General features: G+C 33.1%; 3 protein-coding genes and 1 long non-coding RNA gene across 12 annotated transcripts in view; 2 read left to right on the top strand and 2 right to left on the bottom strand.

The window, feature by feature from the left end:
• Positions 1–1,429: 1,429 nt before the first annotated feature.
• Positions 1,430–2,617, top strand: LOC107998552 (uncharacterized). Its single transcript, XM_017057885.3, has 4 exons — positions 1,430–1,852; positions 1,924–2,005; positions 2,072–2,243; positions 2,322–2,617. Exons 1-4 carry the CDS (start codon positions 1,829–1,831, stop codon positions 2,599–2,601), a joined length of 558 nt encoding a protein of 185 aa, XP_016913374.2. The 5' UTR covers positions 1,430–1,828; the 3' UTR covers positions 2,602–2,617.
• Positions 2,618–2,724: 107 nt separating this feature from the next.
• Positions 2,725–21,775, bottom strand: part of LOC107998548 (serine/threonine-protein kinase N) — a 33,149-nt gene continuing 14,098 nt past the window's right edge. For 2 of the 9 annotated variants that reach the window (XM_062081291.1, XM_062081289.1), the window contains exons 4-18: positions 18,149–18,252; positions 16,484–16,691; positions 15,462–15,616; positions 10,119–10,370; positions 9,891–10,041; positions 9,723–9,810; positions 9,245–9,603; positions 8,937–9,172; positions 8,001–8,168; positions 7,124–7,441; positions 6,898–7,049; positions 6,606–6,825; positions 6,421–6,528; positions 6,100–6,240; positions 2,725–5,993 (exon numbers count right to left, since the gene is read on the bottom strand). In XM_062081291.1, the coding sequence (XP_061937275.1) occupies positions 5,850–5,993; positions 6,100–6,240; positions 6,421–6,528; positions 6,606–6,825; positions 6,898–7,049; positions 7,124–7,441; positions 8,001–8,168; positions 8,937–9,172; positions 9,245–9,603; positions 9,723–9,810; positions 9,891–10,041; positions 10,119–10,370; positions 15,462–15,616; positions 16,484–16,691; positions 18,149–18,252 (2,804 nt within the window). In that variant the 3' untranslated portion in view covers positions 2,725–5,849. Of the gene's footprint in view, positions 5,994–6,099; positions 6,241–6,420; positions 6,529–6,605; positions 6,826–6,897; positions 7,050–7,123; positions 7,442–8,000; positions 8,169–8,936; positions 9,173–9,244; positions 9,604–9,722; positions 9,811–9,890; positions 10,042–10,118; positions 10,371–15,461; positions 15,617–16,483; positions 16,692–17,089; positions 17,152–18,148; positions 18,253–21,775 lie in introns of those variants that run through there. The other 7 variants (XM_062081292.1, XM_062081290.1, XM_062081294.1 and 4 more) reach the window with 5 other exon arrangements.
• Positions 10,465–15,295, bottom strand: LOC107998549 (uncharacterized). The gene is made up of 2 exons (XM_017057881.3): positions 12,416–15,295; positions 10,465–12,120 (listed from the first exon to the last, which is right to left on the bottom strand). Exons 1-2 carry the CDS (start codon positions 13,289–13,291, stop codon positions 10,777–10,779), a joined length of 2,220 nt encoding a protein of 739 aa, XP_016913370.2. The 5' UTR covers positions 13,292–15,295; the 3' UTR covers positions 10,465–10,776.
• LOC107998553 (uncharacterized) lies at positions 16,688–19,435 on the top strand. The gene is made up of 4 exons (XR_009831757.1): positions 16,688–17,172; positions 17,404–17,525; positions 17,603–17,863; positions 18,045–19,435. It is a non-coding gene; the product is annotated as an uncharacterized LOC107998553 (long non-coding RNA).

The raw sequence follows: 21,775 nt of genomic DNA, 5'->3' as shown, positions 1-21,775 counted from the left end.
TGTTCGATAATTTAAGAACAAATCGAAACGTATCGAATACATAAATGTTTAATTTCTTGTAAAATTGAACTATAATAAATGTATTCAATTTCGAACAAAACACAATCAAAGAAAAAAAACATTTATACATATATAAATAATATAACGAAATCCATTTAAAACAAGAATGTATCACTGAAATAATTTAATTTAAATAAATTTAAATAAAAAATAAAATTAATTATATATTTATTTCAATATAAATAAAGAGATAGTAAAAATTCTATGTATATCTATTTTTGTAAAAAGAATGTAAAATATTACCTGATGTAACAAGAAAATCGTATAATGCATACAATAAATGAATTATTTCTTCGAAATTATGTATGCAATTGAATAATAAATTCTTAAATAAGAATTAAAATTGTATAATAAATGTATATAATTAAAATTATAATAAAACAAAGCAATAATTGAATCGAAATTTTAACTAATCGAAAAGTTTATAATATAATAAAAGTTACCGATAACCTTAACCTTTTAATCAAACTAAAAACTAAAATCGAAGGAAAGAATACAAAAAAATTTTTTAAATTTGTTAATTTCGTTATCAGAATTTTTGAGAAATTATTAATTATATAAAAATATACTAAATTACAAAATAAATAAAAAATAAATTAATATACACGAATATTGAAATATCTTTATGCCCTCTAGACATCTAAATAGTAAATCAATCATCAAATTAAAAAGCATGCAACTTATCTTTTATAGATAATACATTAACCAAGAAAAATGCAATAAAATTTTTTTATTCTTCAATAAATATGATGAAATATGTAGGATATAGGTGAATAAATGGAACCAATTATCATATTTGTAAATAAACATATTTAAAAAATTTATATATAAATATATATAGTGTTAAAATTCACAAATAAACATATATTTAAGCATATATTTTTTTTAACACGAAGTTTATTAAATATAAATTATATATAATACACGCACGGCTCCGCTACGTCCAAACACTACCGCGGTTAAAGTGGAACTGGCGTGTGGCGTCTTCCCATTCGGTAATTGTAGCTTGGCGTATAAGGTCATTGTATCGATAACGGCATAAGCAGTTGTCTGTAAATAATTTTTCAAATATATTATTATTAAAATATTACAATTTTCGATATTCTTTTAATATTTTATTAATTTTGTAATTTATTAATATAACATAATAATTTATAATATTATGATTAAACTTATTAACAAATTTTTTACTACAAATAATTTATTAATTTTAAAAATAATTTAATAATATTTTAATTTATTGAAATTTATCATTCTGGAAATACTTTTATTTATATTTTATATTTATTTATATTTATAAATTTTTATTCTTAATTTTTACATATTGAATGACACAAAAAGTATTGAATGATATATCTATTTTATATCTAGTTTATGGTCACATGATACCAAATTTCATGTATATTATGTTTATTCTATATGAATCTTGTGTGTTATGTGTATAAGATATTGAAATTTTATTAATATTAAATAATTATTGTCTCGTTATTATTTTAAAATTTATTTCATTTTTCATATATAGTATTAATAAATTTTTCTTTATGTGTAAATGCCAAGTATGTACTGTATAAATGTAATTTTAGAAATTTAACCTTATATAAAATAATATTTTTTATTTTATATTCTATTCAAATAAAAAAATTATTTGAATCTGAAATATTCAAATCGTAGATTCAAATCGTTTTCTAATTATATTAATTTAGATATTTCATATTTTTTTATATAAAAAGAAAGTTATTTTTTCAACAAAAATTATTTTTTGTTAATCATGTATGATATATGTCATCCTAGTGTAAGTATAATAATATTTAAATAATTTTCAAATATAATAAATTTGAAATTAATATATTTTAATATTATTAGTATTATCATATTGGAAAATTAGGTTGTACTGATCCTATAAAAATAAGCACAACATTTTATGTTTACATCGAGCTATGTGAAGGTAAATAAATAAAATTAAAATATAAGTTACAAATTAATTTCACTAATAATTATTATTTATATTTAGCAAAAAGATATTGGGAAGTCAATTACAAATATAATGAAAATTTAGATTTATTATATTTAGAAGTAAAAAAAAATAAAACTTCTCAAATAGAAATATATGTACCTTGGCCTACATCAAGTAATATTTCTCTTAAAACAATAGAGAAGATACAAGAAGGTTTAAATGTTGAACAGTAAGAAATTATAGATAATAAAACTTAAGAGTTATATAATCATAATCTATAAATTGATTTATATATTTTCTAATATAGGATAACTCTTGTTTTTAAACTTGAAGATAGTACAAGCATTATTTATAAAGCTACTAAAGGTCTTGTGAAACCTATTGATCCAGAAACAAGTAAAGTGAGGAAAGAAAAAGAAGAAAAAAAATTAAATTTAGAAAAAGAAATAAGAAAAAATACTTCCTATTTATATGAATTAGCCAAATCCTTAGATAAAAAAGATACTAATAAAGATAGTGATGTAAGCCATAATAATAAAGTAATGGATTCTGATATAAGTCATAATGATAAAATAACGGATAAATAAAATTTATTTTATTTTATTTACTTTTATTACTTTATTTAATCTTCATATTTTAATTCTATTTTTTATAAATTTTCCAAAAAGGATTAAAAAAAATATTAGGATTATAAAATATAAATTGTCACATTTCTTTTAAATGTTTATTATTTATATATTTGAAAGTAATTATTATTTATATATTTAAAATATGTAAAGTTTAGAAGTGCTACTAAAAATATATAACTACTTAAAATGATATGTATTAAGCTGCCACTTGCAAATATGAATATTAAATAAATTATTGCTTAATGATATATTATAAGCATTTTCTATCATGTCAGACTATCTATATGATTTAGTAAACACTGCAAGTATGAGGCACATGCTGTTTCATTATTCTTAACTACAGATAAATATTTTAAACAATCTAAATTAAAATTAAAACTTAATAGTGTTACGATATTTTGTATGTATAAAAATACGTAACGAAAGTATATTTTAACAAGTCTACTTTGAATTTTCAAAATAAATCTATCTACAAAAAAATTTACGACACTTGTATCATACATATACATCTTTGAATTAGTATTTTTTGGACGCACTTCATTTTTAATATCGTAATATATATAAAGAACGTCGTTTCCATAAAAACTACTTATGTATACATCTTAATGTAATATTTTTTAAATGTTTATAGTATATATATCTACCATTTATGTATATGTATATATATATATATATGTCTTAAATATTATAGAGTATATTATTAATATATATTGACAAGAAAATATTGATTAATAAAAAGTGACTTATTTTTTTATTAGAGTGTTGTTTGATAGTTCAACACATGAGAATATAACGTTTTACATATAAAATACAAAAATAAATATTTCTAATTTTTAACAAAACAATATATTTTTTTTATTTTTATTATGAATCTTTTGAAAATTTAATCCAATTTATAATATTTTATTTTCATTTAAATAAAAATGTTTAATAGACGACGAAAATAAATATTCCGATGTTCTTATATTTTCCCATATTTTCTTGTCCATCATACAATGTAAAGATATATAGTTATAATGTTTGTATATATTTTAACCAAAATCATAATTATTTAACTAGATTTTAAGATCTACATATGAGAATTGTATAAAAACAGGCACATTAGGAATAATGTGTTACATGAGCACCTTTGTAAATAGGTTTTCATTTCTAATATACAAGGTCTCCGTATAAAATAGTTACCAAACGGTTATTAATTTATTAGTGCATTAAGGCAACTAGAATTCGAGATGTACTCGAAACTATCACAAATGACATGATTAGTTTTTTGTTTTACAATTTTAAATACTGTTTTTAAGAATATGATTAATGATTTCAAGCTTATATGACTAAAATTAAAATATAAGAAAATTTCAAATGAAACCATTTGATATTGCTATCACAGTAATCTAATCATTAAAAATCAGCCATTTATATTATCCCTTTTTGGATATATTTTAAACAAATATTATTTTATAAAAGTATAATTTAAATTTATAAATAATTTTAAAAATACTGTAATAGGTTCCATTTAAAAAATTCTTTTATACATAAAATTTGCATATCAACTATTAAATGAACAAACTTCATGAATCAATAATATTGTTACAAGATAAATTACCATTATATGCATGTGATTCTTAATGTTAAATAATGTATTATAATGTACTGTTATTGATATTTTTGAAAATAATTTATGCGGAAATAATAAATTTACTGTTTTAAATAAGCTCAAATATAATATGAAAGAAAGAATTTCTAAAATGACATTGATATAATGTTAGTACAAAACACTATCAAATATAATTAACATATAATGTATACATTTGTGATGATTGTATAAGATATTCATACTCATTCACAAAACCAAAAATATATTTAAAAAATATGAGTAAATTGTAGTGATGTTTAGAATAAAATGTAAATATGATTATTAACAGTATGCTAAATATGAACTTGAGATATTACATCTGATACAGTGTTAGATATCAGACTAAATTATATTGTATTCATAAATCTTATGAATTATTACTTTTCAATGTTTGGTTATATATTTACAAGGTATAGCACTAGAACACCACAAGTATTCTATCACATACTGAAAACATGAAAATAAGTAACTAAGTAATGCATACAAATGGATAAAGGAGATTATAGGAATTAAACTTGCAAGAGTTGTTGATTAAGAAAAATTGATATAGTTAAATTGTCAAATTAAATGTAACAACTGGTCTTAATTTCTGGTCGTATTAATTATTAGGTACACATGACTAATATAATTAAAGCGCCCAGTGTTTTCTTGTGATTATATAGATCAACACTGTTATACATAGTGCCATTTCTTTATTCAATTCACTATCACATGAGCATGAGCAAATATTAAGTGCATTTAAAAGTTTTGTATTTCATTATAAGTAAATAGTTATTTTACAAAAAAAAATCAATTATATAATCATTGTTTTATAATTATTTTTTTTGTAAAATAATACAGTCTATTTATAATGGAATTTATTAAAACTTTTTCAAACACCTAATATAACTGTTTTTGATTTATTTTCTGCACTTTATGAATCATATATTTTTATACAGTAAATATCTTTTATTTTAAATGAATGATCGTAGAATAGTTGTAAAACAATTACTATACATAAAAATGAATGTGCTAAGTAAAAGTAGTCAAGACTTCAAATAGATATTCTTTCGAATATTTGGTCAATATTTTGAATCATTATTATGAGATCTAATGATTTATAATTAAATGATATAAATCTTTATAAATTTAGGTTCCAAACTGTAGTTTTGTATCAAAATATTAACATACTATAAAAGTGCTTATACAATTTATGTTTTACTGCTGGTCTTCCACTTGATTACTTCAAGCGTGTCAAATAATTATAATTATTTATATATTGGAAACAATTGTGATAAATGTATAACTACAAGTTAATCTGACATTCATACATATTAGTTAAAAACCTGAGATTCGTATGTTGTTGAACATAATTTTTTTTAATTCTATATGTCTGATTATATCATGATATTAAAAATAAAACATCTGTACAATACATAACATTATGAAATGTGGAACATATTTTGAAAATTAAACAAATATATAATCATCGGTGTTATTAATTGCGATTTGATTGCCCCTAAAATTGAAAATATATTAAAACGCTAAATAATTTGCGTATCAAATTTAACAAAAAAAATGATTAACATAATTATGGCTAGCACCAATCAGCCATGTACGTAAAATCTTTAAATAAACTTTGTTCTAAATCACTGAGTGGTCTAGGATCTTTAGGTGGAGTTAATTGAGGTTTTTCTGATGTAAATTCTTCATCAAAATTACTGACATCTTCCACAGAATGCTGAAATACAAATACAAATATAGTACAAGTATAATATTTATTGAATCAAAAAAAAAAAAAAAAAAAATAACTAAAAACTAATGGATTACTGGAACAAATTACTTACAATTACTGGAACAAATGGTGGCTTTACACGTCTTAGAAGTAAATCGTCCCAAGCTATATGCCTAAAGAATGCTTGTTTCTTAACATCTTCTGCATCTCTTTCACTACTACCTAATCTTCTATCAGGATTTTTTCTTAATAACTATATTTAATAAATAAGAAAATAAATAAAAAAAATTATTTCAATATAAATATAATATTATTATATAATAATATAATAATATAAATATAATAAAAAAAATTATTTCAATATTTATCAATAAAATGTATGTATGTGTATATATATATATATATATATATATTTAAGAAATTAATATTTTACCCTCCGCATTATCGCAATTGCTTCTAAAGAAAGAAACCGCGGATAACGAACTTCATCATTCACAATGGAATCAAACACTTCTTCTTCATCATCACCAGGAAATGGTGACTATATAAAAGGGCAATTAATAGTATTAATGATTATAGCATATGATTAAAAAAAAAACTAGAATGGATATTACTTACTTCACCAACAAGCATTTCAAATATTAATACACCAAGACCCCACCAATCAACTGCCCGCGTATATGATGTTTCAGTAAGCACTTCAGGAGCTAAAAATTCTGGAGTACCACAAAATGTTCCTGTTCTATCTCCATATCCCATTCCCTCTTTGCACAAACCGAAATCCGCAATTTTTACATATCCTTCTGTATCCAATAGTAAATTATCTAATTTTAAATCTCTGTAAATTGAATGAAATTATCGTTATTATATATTTGATATAAATTAATCGTACGATTATTTAAATATCTACCGATAAATAATTCGACTTTCATGCAAATATTGCAACCCTAATACAACACAAGCTGAATAAAATACAGCTCGTGGCTCTCCAAATACATCCGCGTGTATATGCATCATAAGATCTCCTCCAGCTGCATATTCCATTACAAAGCATACATGTGCCTATAGAAATAAAAATTTAACACTGATATTTTGATCAAAAAATTTATTATAAAAATAATTAAAAAGATATATACCTCAGTTTGAAAACAAGCAAAAAGATTTACAAGGAAAGGATGACGTGTAGCATTGGCGACTTCAAATATTCTCTTCTCTGAAAGTAAAGATTCTACTTCATCTCTCGCTATTATGTCTCCTTTTTTCAACGCTTTTATTGCGAAGTATTCTCCTGTATTTCTATATTGCGATAGAATTACTTTTCCGAAATGACCGCGGCCAAGAACAGAGAGTAGTCTAAAATTATCTATGGTCATTCCAGTAAGTTGCGAATGTCTTCTAGATTCGTAGGCACTGTCTCTGTATTGAGAAGGCTTATTCGGCATTTCGTATACAACCTATAATCATTAAAACGTTCAGCTTGAAATATCGTGTTTATCATAAGATAATGACTGCACATTTATATTACTTATTTTTATATTAATTGATAGTATGGAAAGCTGTTATTTAATTATCATATATGTTGGATATTTGTTAATAATAATAATAATAATAATTTTAATCCAATACATACATTATTAATGTATTTTTAAAAAAATATATTTAATATTTTTCTATCTTAAGAGAAAAAAAACCTAAAACTGTTGAATAATTAAATATTGCGCCATTAATGGCCAAGATATAGATATATAACATACAAAGTACATATAGTTATTTACAAGTTTAGTATTATAAAGCCTTGATACATAATATGCAAATACGATCATGCGAAAAAAATTGATTACATGCTTTTAATGAGAAAACCATTAAAATAATAAAAAACAAGTTACTTTAATAATAAACAAAATTACAATAACTTAAAAAAAAACAATTTTATATTCAATATGTTAGTAATAAAGAAGCATAAAAATTAAAATCACGTAAATAAATAAAGCTGTGTGTATTGGAGGTATATACCTCATCTTCAGGAAACTCGACGACGGGTTGGGGCGAGGGTGTGCGTGGAGAGGGTGGTGCAATCAGCACAGGACGAGGCTCTGTTACAAGAGGCCTCAAATTTGCCCCCTGAGGACCCCCCTTTTCTTCGTTGTGCAGGAAATCAAACTCCCTTAATGCACTCTGTAACTACATCACTATCTGCTTAGCTCTAAAAGCTACTTTAGATTGCAATATATTTCAAACTGTAACGTACCAAAGTTTTATGTAATAGAATTAAGATAGAGATATTACGAATTGATATTATAAATTTGAGAAAATAAATCGATTCAATTGTTGAAGGGAGTTTGCTGCAAATTTGTTGAAGGGATACTATATATTGCACAATGCACGTTATTTGCATTGCATATTGGTGCTAAACATTGTGGAAACGATTATGCGTAAAAAAAGCTAAGAAATTAAAAAATATAATATAAATTTAACAAAAAAGAAAAAATGAATAAAAGATTTGTATATTTTAAGCATATAAAAAAATTGCCTTTTATAAATCGCGTTCTACTATTGAAAAGATATATTTATAGCTATCTTCGAAGCAATATCTTACGCAATTGACAATATATCAAGTATTCTAACATGCCTTGACAAAATGTATAATACTATGTACAAACATTAGCCAATATATCGACTCAACTATCTATGTATAACATATTGTACGTGTTCTCTACATGATTTTTACCCATAACCAAGTGTACCAATCCCTAAACCTCTCAAGTAAAAGAAAATACTAGATAGTTTTTCAAAATAGTTTATAATAAGATGGATAATTATGATATCGCTAAGAAGGTTCAAAATATAGTGTTCAAAACTTTTCTTTTCTATATATAACATTTTGATGAATATAACAAAAAGAAAAAAAAATTGAGATAAAAGGTATAATATAAATCTCGTATGACTTACTTCTTGATCTAATTTTGGTGGTGGTGGAGGTGCGGGCATTGAAGGTTTTTTTGTAATTGTGGGTGGTGGAGGTGGTGGATGTTCTGGAGGACGTGGTAATGTAGGACTATTAGAAGTCGATAATCCTAATGGTCTGGCGCCTCCTAAGCCTCCTTTCTCCGGGTCAGGTAATTCTCCGGGTGTTTCCGGTTTATCTTCTACCGACGTGTCAAAAACAAGTTGTAAAGGTTGTGGTCCTGCAGATAAAAATTTGTACAACGTTAAAATTTGTTAAAAAGATTCACACAATCGAGAATATGTAATTGTACCTGATGGCGGGCTTTCAGAATTTCTTGAATTGTGCAATGAAGGGGCTGCCGATCGTTTTAAAAGTCTACCCCAAGTTGCAACATTGATGTTCATTTGATTAGCTCTCGGGAAATTTTTCACTTGTTGTTTGAAGATTTTGCGTTGACGTTGTAATTTAGGTTTTCTCGAAATCATAGGATTCAAGAATTTAATTTCCGCGAAAAGAAGACCTTGGGGTTCCAATTGCAGAGCCATTCCGTGTCTCACATCATCGATAAACTCTTCTAAACGTAAAAATTTTATAGCACAAAGGGATCTCCAATCTTTCCAATAAATGCCTATTTCAAGTTCTCTCGACTTATCTAGTTCAATGGAAAACCTACAAAAATAATAGTAGGCATATATATCTTGACATATTTGTATAATCTCTTTAAAATGTAACAATATATAAAGATGATATACCTCGCAAAAATAATATTGTATACAATAAAAAAATACCTTTGATCCCATGCTTGTTGAGAACACGGTCGCCAACTAGTTTGTCCTACTGTTTGGTTGTCCAGTTTAATAACTGCCATAATATCATCTGTAAAAAAAGAAGGAGTAATTAATTTTAACATCCAATTCCTAATGTAATTTCATTAATATTTACAAAAAGATACTCACTACTTGTTTCATCTTTAACGCTATACGATTTGCTCGAACTACGTCCTGTAACCCCTTTAACAAAACTGCGTAGATCCGGACTTGCTGGATGTTCTCTTCTTGTGCGACCAGGCACTTCTTCCGCTAAGTCTTGACATCCCATTAACCTTACCTAAAATTTCGAGTAAATTCATATTCATTTATCTATATCGCATAAAGATTATGCGAGATTATCATTATTTAAATCACCTCTAATTGTCCAGTAACGGCAGCACATCTTGAAACCGAAGCAGGCACCGTAGCTTTACCCTCCAGAGGGCCGCGAAATGGTTGTAACGACGTGTAAGTCACAGGAACGGGGCTAGCCGATTGCACACTAGCCAATTCTCTCTTCAATTGAGCAGCAGTACCACTGTCAGGTGGCAATTCTTGTCTTCTGAGTTCGAGGGATAATCTCAGCAGATCCAACTTTCTACTCGATTCTGCAAGACTTGCTTGAGCCTAAAGTAATTCAAAATAAGATGATAAAAAAAGAAAACGAAACGTAACCTTGAATAAATTTTTACAACGGTAGGAATAATTGATTCGAGTGTGATTACTAATATAATCAACATTTATTAACAGCATTAACAGCATAAATAATTGTATTTATTTGTTAGCTTACATAAATGCTTTATATCCAGCAGAATGTTTTAGCAATTTATTAACAATCATAAATAGAAAAAGATAATGAGTATGGAATACGATATTGTACTCAATAAATATAACTTAACACACGTTTATATATTACAAAACACAACCTTTATGATATTTTCAATGAATTTTCATTGCGAAACGTAAAATACATACTATTATTTAAAAAAAAAAAAAAAGAAAAAAAAATCTTCAAAAACGTATTAATCAAGTCTTAAGAATTGTCATTTTTCGGGATCGGACGAAATATCCTTTTCTCATTCCTTAAACGAAATCCCGTTTGTCGTTCGAAATCGCTTATAGAACGCGAACGTTCTCGTGAATTCAATTCCTCGAAATATCTTTGACAATGCTCGCAGGAACACGAAGGATTCTTGGAAGGTCCTATATGATGGCCTGGCTTTCGAAATGCGTTCACCACTGCGCCGAATATAGAGGCTTTCAAAATATGGTCGGTTCTTTCGCCCTGAGGCGTCATGAATGGAGAAGTAACTCTCGAAGGTACTTTTGATGGAAGAGGGGAAGGAGTCTTGGAGCCGAATAAGCCGATTTGATCACGAAAAGCACGAGGAATACTGTCGCTGCGCGTCGAATCAGAATGATACTGTCGCGAATTCCTTTGCTTTGAAAGTTCTTTTTCCATTATACTTGCGTTCCTCTCCCCATCTTCGGCGATAGATTTACCCGCTTTTCGAAAGGACGAAGCTTTTTTAATTTCTTCTTGATTTTCCTCGCCGGACATAAAACTCCATCCAATAGCACCGCTCTCGTCAGATTCCTCGTCACTGTCGCCCGACGACCAGCCTACCTCGTGCTTCTTTAAATATTCCCTCATCTTTCGATTCCGCAACAAATATTTACGCTCGACTTGCGGTGAACGCCAACGCTTCTCTTTGTCCTCTGCCTTGGCCCATATCTCCTCCATTCTGCGTATCCTTTCACGATCGGTGCTACTAGCATACTCGAAACTATCACAACGGGTTAAGTCTGTTTTAGCGTTTATCAAAGATTCTATGTCGGATAATGTATCTTTGGCCGAGGTAGCAATGGTCGAATCGTAATCGAATGGAATACCCACATTGGAAGACGCGGCAGACCAAGGCGCCGAATCAGGATCTCTCAAGGCACTGTAAGAACTGAATTGCGAAGGATAAAGCGAACTGAAAACATCGTCGCTATCGTAACCTTTCGAACTGGCTATAGAGGGCATTCTCATCGGCGCGTGTTTAAAACTGTCACATCGTCGTTCCGTGGCACGTTTCAGAAAAGCCTTCTCATCTTGAAATCCCCTGGGCAAAACGTTACTCGCTACCTGAGTATGTGTCACTTTCACGTCTGGATTTTCGAACACGGTCATAGGAGTTTCGCATTCGTTTTCACTCGATGTATCGACATTCTCGTCGTCATCGGACCCGGTGCAATACACGTCGATGTGCACGGTTCGCGATTTCCTCTTCGCACTTTCTTCATCTTTCGTCGAGGAATCAGATTTTTCCGATTCCGCTGAAGGACCGATGCTCGTGGTCTCTGAAGCTGTGGTTGGCGATCGACTTTCTGGCTAAAATCAGATATTTGCGATACAAGATTGTTCGTTTATCGCGTAGAGATAAAACTCGATCGATCTACGATAGATCTCAAGTCGAAAAATTTAGGGTTAATCAATGAAAAAGGCCATCTCATATTTCTACAGTTTTCACACGATCGCAATTATTTGAACGGAATTGTAGATTCCTGTAGATTCGAAGAATTATCTTTTGTACAAGTCTCTGGCTGAATTTTAACAATACTTAGAATTCAGAATTAAGAACTTTCGACCAAGACTCATCGTAAACCGACCGAAGAAAACAATTTACCTTCTTTTTCTTCTGCTCGTCCAATGAACGGAGACCAATAGCAGCTCTCCTCCTCACTTTGTTTTTATCGGCGACCATCGACGAAGATTCTCGGGATTCTATATCCGTGGTTTGCGAAGATGCATCTTTGCTGACCGTGGTCGATTTTCTCGTAACTTCCTCCTCTTTCACGCTACTGCAAAAATGCGTTCCATGTGCACTGGAAGCGCCATCTTCCGGGCAATCCTCGCAAACTTCCGGTACAGTGGTGAATTGCTGCCGCGAGAAAACGTACGCCGAAGGATGGCGCCAAGAATTGTCATACGAATGTTTGACAGTTTCATCGCTGGTTACTTTGCTGTAGTTTTCTTCGTTCGAACCGTCTGCCACAGCTGACAGTACGATACTGCACGTGCTCCTGCATCGACGATTATATTGTTGGGAAGGTCGACGAACGGGCAAACTAGAGTACGAATTAGGTGAAAATCGCTCACTGTTGTAGCCCGAATCCGAGAAGTTCGCGCCACGTCCTCTAGATGGCGTATGCTCATCGTTTCCAGACGATCCTGATCTTGGAATCGTGAAAGATCCTTGCGTGGATTTTGGTGGTGGTGTCGAAGTGAACAATATGTTTCCTCGCTGAAAGCCAAACGAGCCAGAAGACGCGGATGGTCCGGAAGTCGTGATGACTGGAATTATCGGCGACGGGGACGATTGATTGGTGGTATTCCATCGATATATCATACGAACACCGCCCGAATCCGTGACAGTCGAAGATATACCTACAGGTAGTTGACTAGATTCCGAGGTTACCGGTGTACCATGGCGAATCGTAACTTCTGCACGCACCGACCATGGTGGTTGCGTGTTATTCGAATCGCTTTGTCGCCCGTACATGTCGTACCTTTTTTTTCAACCTTCTCCACGCTGTTATCCACCGCAAAACATCATCGTCCCGAGCGTTCAATCGGTTTCGTTGCGAAAATCCATTCGCGGAATTGTTTCTCGCCTCCCTTGCGAAGAAAATCCGTCCTCGTTCCTTTCTCAGTGTCGTTCCGCTGCACATTCGAACGGTCGATCGATTTCGCGAAAGATGGAAGCACTACTCAATACTCGTTTCCGTTGAATTTTATTACATTCAGCTATTTGACGATCCGTTGGCCACTTTTTATTACGTAATTTGTTATAAAAATTGATCGAACGCCCTCGATGCGAACGAAAATATTTTCGGAGAGTATTTCACAAATCCGTACATATATTACATAGTTGTTCGCGGAAAGACGGCAATTCTGCGATACTGCGTCTCCGTCATCTATTTTCAGCATCAGTGTTATACCGTGTTCAAGCGATCTCAGAATCTCTTGTCGTATCGATGTTACGTATCGAAATTATAAAATAGACTCTTGTATCGTAGAGGAGTCGATCATTTCCTAAGCGCTTATTAATTATTTTAAAAAATTATTAATAATCTATATAACAATAACTATCACACTCTTGTATGTACGAGCACTTTTCTTTTCGGTTGAATTTATCGGGGTGCACAAACGAATCTGGAATATCGAGTTTAGTTACCATCGTTCGCTCGTTTCTCGTAAGGTGACAAACCATACGTTAGAGCAGCGTCCCAAGGTATAATTAGCACAATATAAATTTGGAGCAACGTACAGTCGGACCAAATATACCTGGAACCAGATGAAACTTTTAATACCATTCGCTGTATAAGATTAGCCTCTACTGACAGATACGTCACCCACGTCGACGTAACGAAAACGTCCGAAAAGAAAGAAGAAAATTTAAAAATACTATCCAATTAACCAGTCTGAATAAATGCACGTTTTATCTCTATCTCGTTCGACTCCTCGAATAACGAAACAGACTCGATCAAAGTAACGTGGCTCTCGCCTCTCCACGAACGTATAATTATTCAACGTGCAACATCCTCTATTTCTGTCAGTCCATCCTCTATTTCTTCCGTCTTGGAATTTAAAGTGCTTCGCGGAAGACGGTTTTTCGACGGTTCTCTGAAAACTAGGAACTCTTCTTTTTCTTTTTCTTTTTTTTTTTTTTTTGAGCTTTTTCTTAAATCGCTTTCTCCCCACATTCACAGCTGTATCCCTTTCGATATCTCGCGGAACAGACACGTCAGTCTTCTCGAAATATGTGCCGTATCAGAATCGTACGCAGAAGAGCAGCGACGTCCAACGGTAGTACGACTCTGGGTGGAATATCGTGTCAGTCTTCGTTCTATTCGGGTCATAGTTTGTTATTGGCGGTTGCGTGAATTATCTACGAATATATCCAGGAATGTCCGAGTACTTGATACAGACATTTGTTGAGCGGTCGGTTCGCGGTTGATTGGCGCACATGTCGTTGGTTTATCGCGTTGCTTACGACTGGGTTCTCCCCTCGAGAAGTGGTAACTAAGCGCGACCCGAAAAGGCGTCATAGAAAGGCGATGGGGTAGCGGGGATTAGGCAATTCTATTTCGAGAACTGGTGGCGTATACGCCACTGCCCGTTCAAACTCGACGTAGTCGTTTACGTCGAACGCGTTCACTCGATACACGAGATATATCGAAGTCGTCCATATGGCGAATTCTCTCGTTCGGTTTACGTAGACACGATGGCACTTGCGTCAGGATGACGAGTACCCACGCTTTACGAATCTTCATATATACAAATTTATACATATATATATATGTATATATATATACACGAGAATTTTATTTATTTTAAATTTATCCCTTTTTTGAGTTAATCTGTCGGACGAATCCAATTCTCTGGTTTTCGAAATGGGATTACATCCGACTTGGAGCGAGATTTTGTAGATGGAAAGCGATGGGAATGAATATTCTTGGCGCGGCTGTATGAAAGCTGTACAATGATACGGGCGGCTTTCAAAGGGGCGACGCGTCCGTTAAGTAGAATATACCTATCAATAGCTCCCTTTCGACGGCGTATCCGGGTACAACGTATACACAAAACGTACGCACAAAAGCTTTTCATTATCGGACCTATATATTTCCAATATGGCGGAGGCACGGTATTGAAGAGGAAATGATACGTACCTCCGTTAAGGCCTTCTTATCGGCGACTTTGGCACTTTGTAAAAGACGTATCACGTTCTTGGCCCCTTCCACAACCGCGGCTTCGATCCGCAAACGATGTCGCAGCTCCTCCACCCTTTCCTCCAACGCCAACTCCAAACTAGGCTCGTACCTGTCTGTAATTGGAAAGTTATCCATCATGGTTTTCATACGTATTGAACGAGTTATGTAACCGATTATTATTCTCACAGCGAGTCGAGTGACAATGTTTTGTATTCGCTCCAACGATTTTTCTTTGTGGGGGGACGAAAATTGAAAGTACGTGAAAGTATAGGAAATGGATGGATGATTTAATAGAACTAGATAACTCGACATATATACGTTGAAAGCAAGATTGTTTTTGCGTCACGCGAGAATGGACTGTCCTTCAAATAATATCAATATGTATATATTACTTGGTTTTTCTTTTTTCTTTTTTCCAGTGAATAATGAATTTCGAATCGAAGAGATAAAAGGTACGTATGTGCAGTTACGTAAAATACAACTTGTTGTTTCACGTACATATAATACGTGCATATACATGCGAATATTTGCTGATATACAAAAATAGTAAATTATTTTAGTAAATGTTTATCGTTACAATTTATGATCTAATAATTACACTATTATATTACGAGATATATTATGCAGAGAAATAGAGCAAAATACTTGCGAAATTATAATTAAAATAGAGACGTATTTCTTAAGAAATACAATAACAGATGATCACAAGATTTATCCAATCACTGGTTCTTCGCTAACTTCATCGAGTTAATGAAAAGTAAAGAAACAAGATCATCAAATTGACAAAGGTTGCTCCTCGTCCACCTCCATCCAAATCATAATTTCACGCATGGCCCATATTCGGCCAGTTATCACGATCCAATCGCCACGTGATACTACAACTACGCATTGTATACGACATGGTCAATAATTAATCGTCCTTGCGGTCTGATTAAAAATTCTCACGCGTCTCGATATCGGGCGAGGGTACAATTTTGTACCTTTATTGCTGGTCGTCTCGCCATTCGGCGGCGGTGCATCGCCTCGCGCGTGTTGTTGCTGGCGGGCTTGCCGCACTTTCATTATTCGCATACGTAGGAACTCGATTTTAGCGCGAGAATCGTCGAGCATTTGTTGAGCCTCCTGCAGCAACTTTTTGTCTCTTCCGCTCGTCAAACTCTGGATCATGTTCTCCGCCCCCTGCTTCACCTGCAATTGCAAAACACGAAGACGAGTCACATATGGAGTCGAAATATTCCGACGACGTTGTTATATAATTCACGGTTTTTAAATTGAGGAGAGAATTCTCTAGTGACCCACGTATCTAGTAACATAATCTAATATGATATCGTGAAATTTTTAATTTTTTTAAATTAAAAAGAAGCATTTAAAGTTTATCGTTTATCCGTTCCACTTGAATTCTTGATGCAAAAATTAAATCACTGTGTATTTTTATAGTTTCAACGATGTTATTGTTTACAGTTTTTGAATTAAGAGGACACTCGTATCCCTAGAGTTATATCACTATGAAGTTACTAGAAAAATATTTAATTCTAGTGATGTTTTATTAGTAATATAATTTTCCCTCTAAATCGAGAACGGTTCACCTTTTTGAAGGAAAATTTCGGCATTGTTGCTGCTGTCTTTTCGCGGCAACATCTGACAAACGACTACGCGTTTTCTAAACATTGTAAGTATTCACCAGCTCGATAGTTAAACCTATTACATGAAACTGATCGCGCAATATGACGTAGAGATACGATTTCATACATATATATATATATATATATCGATTGCGTGGATGTTGAAAATTCGTTGACATTTCAAAGTTTGGCCGAATGCCAAAAGACTGATGACGTATAATTTTTTCTATTGAAATTATCTAAAATGTTTTCATCTTTTCTTCTTCTTCTTCTTTTAGCTTTCGATTTGCTGTGAGTCAACGCAACGAGGTCTTAGCATGAATGTTTATCATTGACCAAAATACATTATCAACCGAAAGTTTAAAATATTAACGATTCGAAGAAATTCCGAATATCAAAGGTTATTATTTAACTCTTTTAAACATCAAATATTTTTTTAAACTAGCAAACTTTTGACTCGAATCCGTTTACAATCAGATTGATGTTACAATATATATATATAGAGAGAGAGATAAAGAAATAAAATAAGTTCGAAGCTTGCTATTCCGATTAACGTATGACGAAATGAGAAGCTATCTTTAGTTTAGGAGAAAGAGAGAGAGAGAAAAATCCTGACGATTCATTCTGCTGATTCACGCAACGAGAACTGTTACTCTGGTGTCTCCCTGTAATCATTCGCGATAGGAAATATCCTCGGCTCTCATTATTGTCACGATATTAAGATATTCTGCTCGGTCGGTAAGCCCTGCAATTTTAAAGTACGAGGTTATAATCGTGTCGATTATAATTATAATATTCTCTTTTCGAGTTTTTTTTCTTTCTTTTTCCTTTTCCTTTTTTTCTCAAGTATTCAATACTGCTATTGACTGCTATTTAAAATCTTATCTTACGATTAATTTAAATTGATCTGTAATTTTAGATTATTGATTTTTGACGAAGAGGAGAGGAGAAACGGCCGATGCTCGATCCAATTCATCCATCCCCTTTGTTTTCGCTCCCTATTTTTCTCGAAACGACGTCTACCTTGAGTTCGATATTGAGCTGCTTCTCCAAGGACAAAAGGCGAAGATCCGTGAATAGACCCTCCTGACTCGGCGACGACGGCCCCATTGGTGACAGAGGCGTGTCTGAAACGAAAATAGGCATTGAAAATAAAAATCCCCTTCTCGATACGCTCTAAAAAATGTTTTTCTTTTTCGATTATATACGGAAAAAAATAAACCTTCGTATTTATCGATCGATCCTCGAAAAAAGTGATTCAATTATTTTTCCCTTTTTACTTCAAGAAAAGCAAAAGTTCTAACATCAAATACGATTTTCACATTCTCAAATGGATACGCGAAGATCATTCATTTGTTTCGAGGACAAATTAAGAATACGTTCAAGGGATGGAAGCGTCTCGATTTAAGAGAGAGAAAAAAAAAAAATAAATAAATAAAACAGATCGCGGTGAGAATAGATAGCGAAGAACGGTTGAAGAGCGTGGGCGTGAATTCGCGCCAGTACATCTCGTTACATCTCGAGGCAAGCGCCTCGAGTGTCCAATAGTGAAATCGCAAGGTACTCGAATCCCACTTCCTGTAACCTACTAGAGATATCTCCGTGCCGCGGACTCCCACGTGTTTAATGCACTCCCAAGCACAATGCGAGCGCAGAAAAAAAGCTACTCCTCTTTTTCTTTGTTTCGTTTTGGCACGCACGAGAGTCTGCTTGCTCGCCAATTTCCGCAAGATTCTTTTGAGAATTTTAAAAATCAAAAAAATTCTGACTTAGCTTCTTGCAATGGAAATGGGGAATTTGTAAAATAATTATTCTTCAAGTGCTGGTGAATGACGAGTAATAATTGTTGGAAGGATGCTCTTGATAAAATTTTCATCTTAATAAGGAATATTTAAATACGTGTTATGGATCTACATATAATTCTAAAGTTAAAACCGAGATACACGATGTATCAACTATAATTACGTCACTTATAAATTAATTTTCAAAAATATCTGACAATAAAGTCAGTTTGGCTTCTAAGTAGCTCACTATCCAATGACAAACGGCGTGTAGATTAATTAACATCAATTCGAATTTATCGAAAAAAAAAGTTGAACAATTGTATCTCTGCGATCTTGCATCGTTGCCTATCTAAAAACTCTGTACACGCGTTATTTTATCGAGGTGGAAATATATATAACTAGATGTAGTTATTTATTTTCATTACACGTCACATTCATTACTAGTTCATTTATACGCATCAAAGGCATTAAGGTGGAACAAAGTTAACCGCCGATTTATCGTTGAAATAAATTTGCATCGATCTTTTATACACGATTATTATATATTCATTAATCGCAGTCTAAATAAACACATTCCACGACACGGCGTGTTGCGCAATTGGCGGTCGTAAAAGTAGATCGTGGAGCGCGGAAACATTGAGAGGAAAGTGTCAGAATTATAAGCGACGTTTCCGCGCGGGCCGGATATCTTTGGACAATTAATCAATTCGACGAATTATATCGCGTTTCGATATTACCACACCATAAAAGACCTTTTTCCATGCCGTGGGATTTACAAAAAAATTTCAAAAGAATTATCAATTCTAATAACTAAAATTTTCCTATTTTTAAATTCACGAAAGCTTGAAAAATACCTCTCTTCTCTCTTTCGTTCCAAACGAACGAAATATCAAATTCTTCAGCCTTTCGAACGAACGCGATAATCCATAATCCGGCTTTCATCGAATAGCGAGTATAAATACGATATTCTCGCCCCCTCGTACGAGATGATGCCTCCATTGGACGCGTGCAAGCGAATTATGCACGCGTGAAAAGACGCGATGAGTACACCGGTTTCTCTCTCCTCTGTATCTCTCTTGAAAGGGTGTTTGTTGCTCGCGTGCATTGCACCCTGCTGGAGCTGCTCGTTGAAAAAGATAGCAACATCTCTCCCCTCCCTTGCCCCTTCCCCCACCCCATCGCAGGCGAACGCAGAAAGAGGAAAAAAGCTCGTTCTCTCTGCGTGCATCTCCGCGTTTTTTGAAAGTTGCACGCGTCCAATAATTCCATTCATTGTTTTCCTACTGGAAAGGAGATGGAAAAAAGACGAGGGGGGAGGGAGCGGCGGAAAGTTTTGCACCGCGGAAACAAGGAAAGCCTTTGTCGAGCGACCCTCGGTCGGCAAGAGACCGAGTATAATGGGGCACGTGTTCTGGTGCTGCGCTAATGACATGGTTTCGCGTACCTCCTCGATGCCTCCATTGTCCCGAACACCGACTCTTCCACCGTTTCACCTTCCATTAGGCCGATTCGCGGATACCGAATATCCTCACGCTTTTCCCTCGTGCCGAAACTCGTCCAATATTCGACGGTTTACGTTCCGATTCTATTCAACGACAAACTGATGAAATTTTAGAGAGGGGAATAACGATTAATAACGGGGATGGAATTGGAGAAGGTTGTATACCGTATAAAGTTTCAACTCGAAACTATGATTCGCAAAAAACGCGTGAAAGAATATTTTGATTGGCCCGACGCGAAACCAGTTTGGAAAAATATTACATCGTACGTCACTTTCGTGCATCGTCGAGGCTACCGTTCACGCATGCGCCCAAAGGATTACCACCACCATAACCTAACTAACTCCTCCTCGTTCGAGGATTCGTTTCTCGAGGAAGGAAGCGGACCGTGAAGGGTTTTACCGCCGATATTTAAGCGTTCGCGTGGACTCGGCACGGAAAACAACGGTAATATAACGACGTACAGCAGAAACTCTCCTCTCGTCCACCGCCGACAAAGAGGCAACGTAAAGAGGCGCGCGCACGACGCCTATGCACGAGGCGCACTTGTAACTCGGCGGTGCACGAGGTGGAGGAGGAGGGGGAGGAGGTTAGCTTGACATGTCCGAATAAGGCGAGCCGCGGAGCGGGACAGAGAGAAAGAGAGGAAAATAAGGAGGATATCGAGCATGGGAATGCATACGAGAGTAGGTTCGCCGCTGAGAATCAGTTAGGCTCGACTCATTCCATCGTATCGAGCTCGTTCCACGCGAGGATGGCGGAAGGAAGAGGTTGTCGCAAAGGGTTCGCCTCGGTTGTTGATGTACCGTAGGGACTGGAATAATAATAATAGGAAGAAGAAAAGTCATTTTTATTCTCAACGTGGAACTATTGAAAGGAAAAACTCTACGATTTTATTCTCGAACGCATCTCAACGTTATTTTCGTGTCGATGGAATATTTTTTTGCTAGGGAACTCTATTAAACAAGCGATTTTTTCGTAAATAATTATTCTCGAACTATGTTATATCTCAAGATTCGAACCGAAAGCAATTTTCGCTAGGGAACCCTAGACTTTCTAGTCGCGAATAAAACTTACGGAAGTATTATTCCAGAATATATTCGCATCCTGGCCATTTCCAAAATCCTCTTAAGTGCTTAAAGATCACTTTCGAGACTATTTTCTGCCGATAGAAATAAAATTTTCTATCAACTTTTATAATTTTTTTTATTACATATATTAATTTATCGCAACGAATTCGAGGTAAAATACCACGAACTCGAATAAACTAAAACAAATATAACTATTAAAAAACTACAGATCAATTTTCCATCACCGTAATAACATTTTTCAGAATCGTCACTTGTATCCGAAGGAACGAAAATTTA

The sequence above is a fragment of the Apis cerana genome, linkage group LG11 (assembly GCF_029169275.1).
Source record: "Apis cerana isolate GH-2021 linkage group LG11, AcerK_1.0, whole genome shotgun sequence".
Lineage (NCBI taxonomy): Eukaryota > Metazoa > Arthropoda > Insecta > Hymenoptera > Apidae > Apis > Apis cerana.
This window is presented reverse-complemented; position numbering and strand designations above follow the sequence as displayed.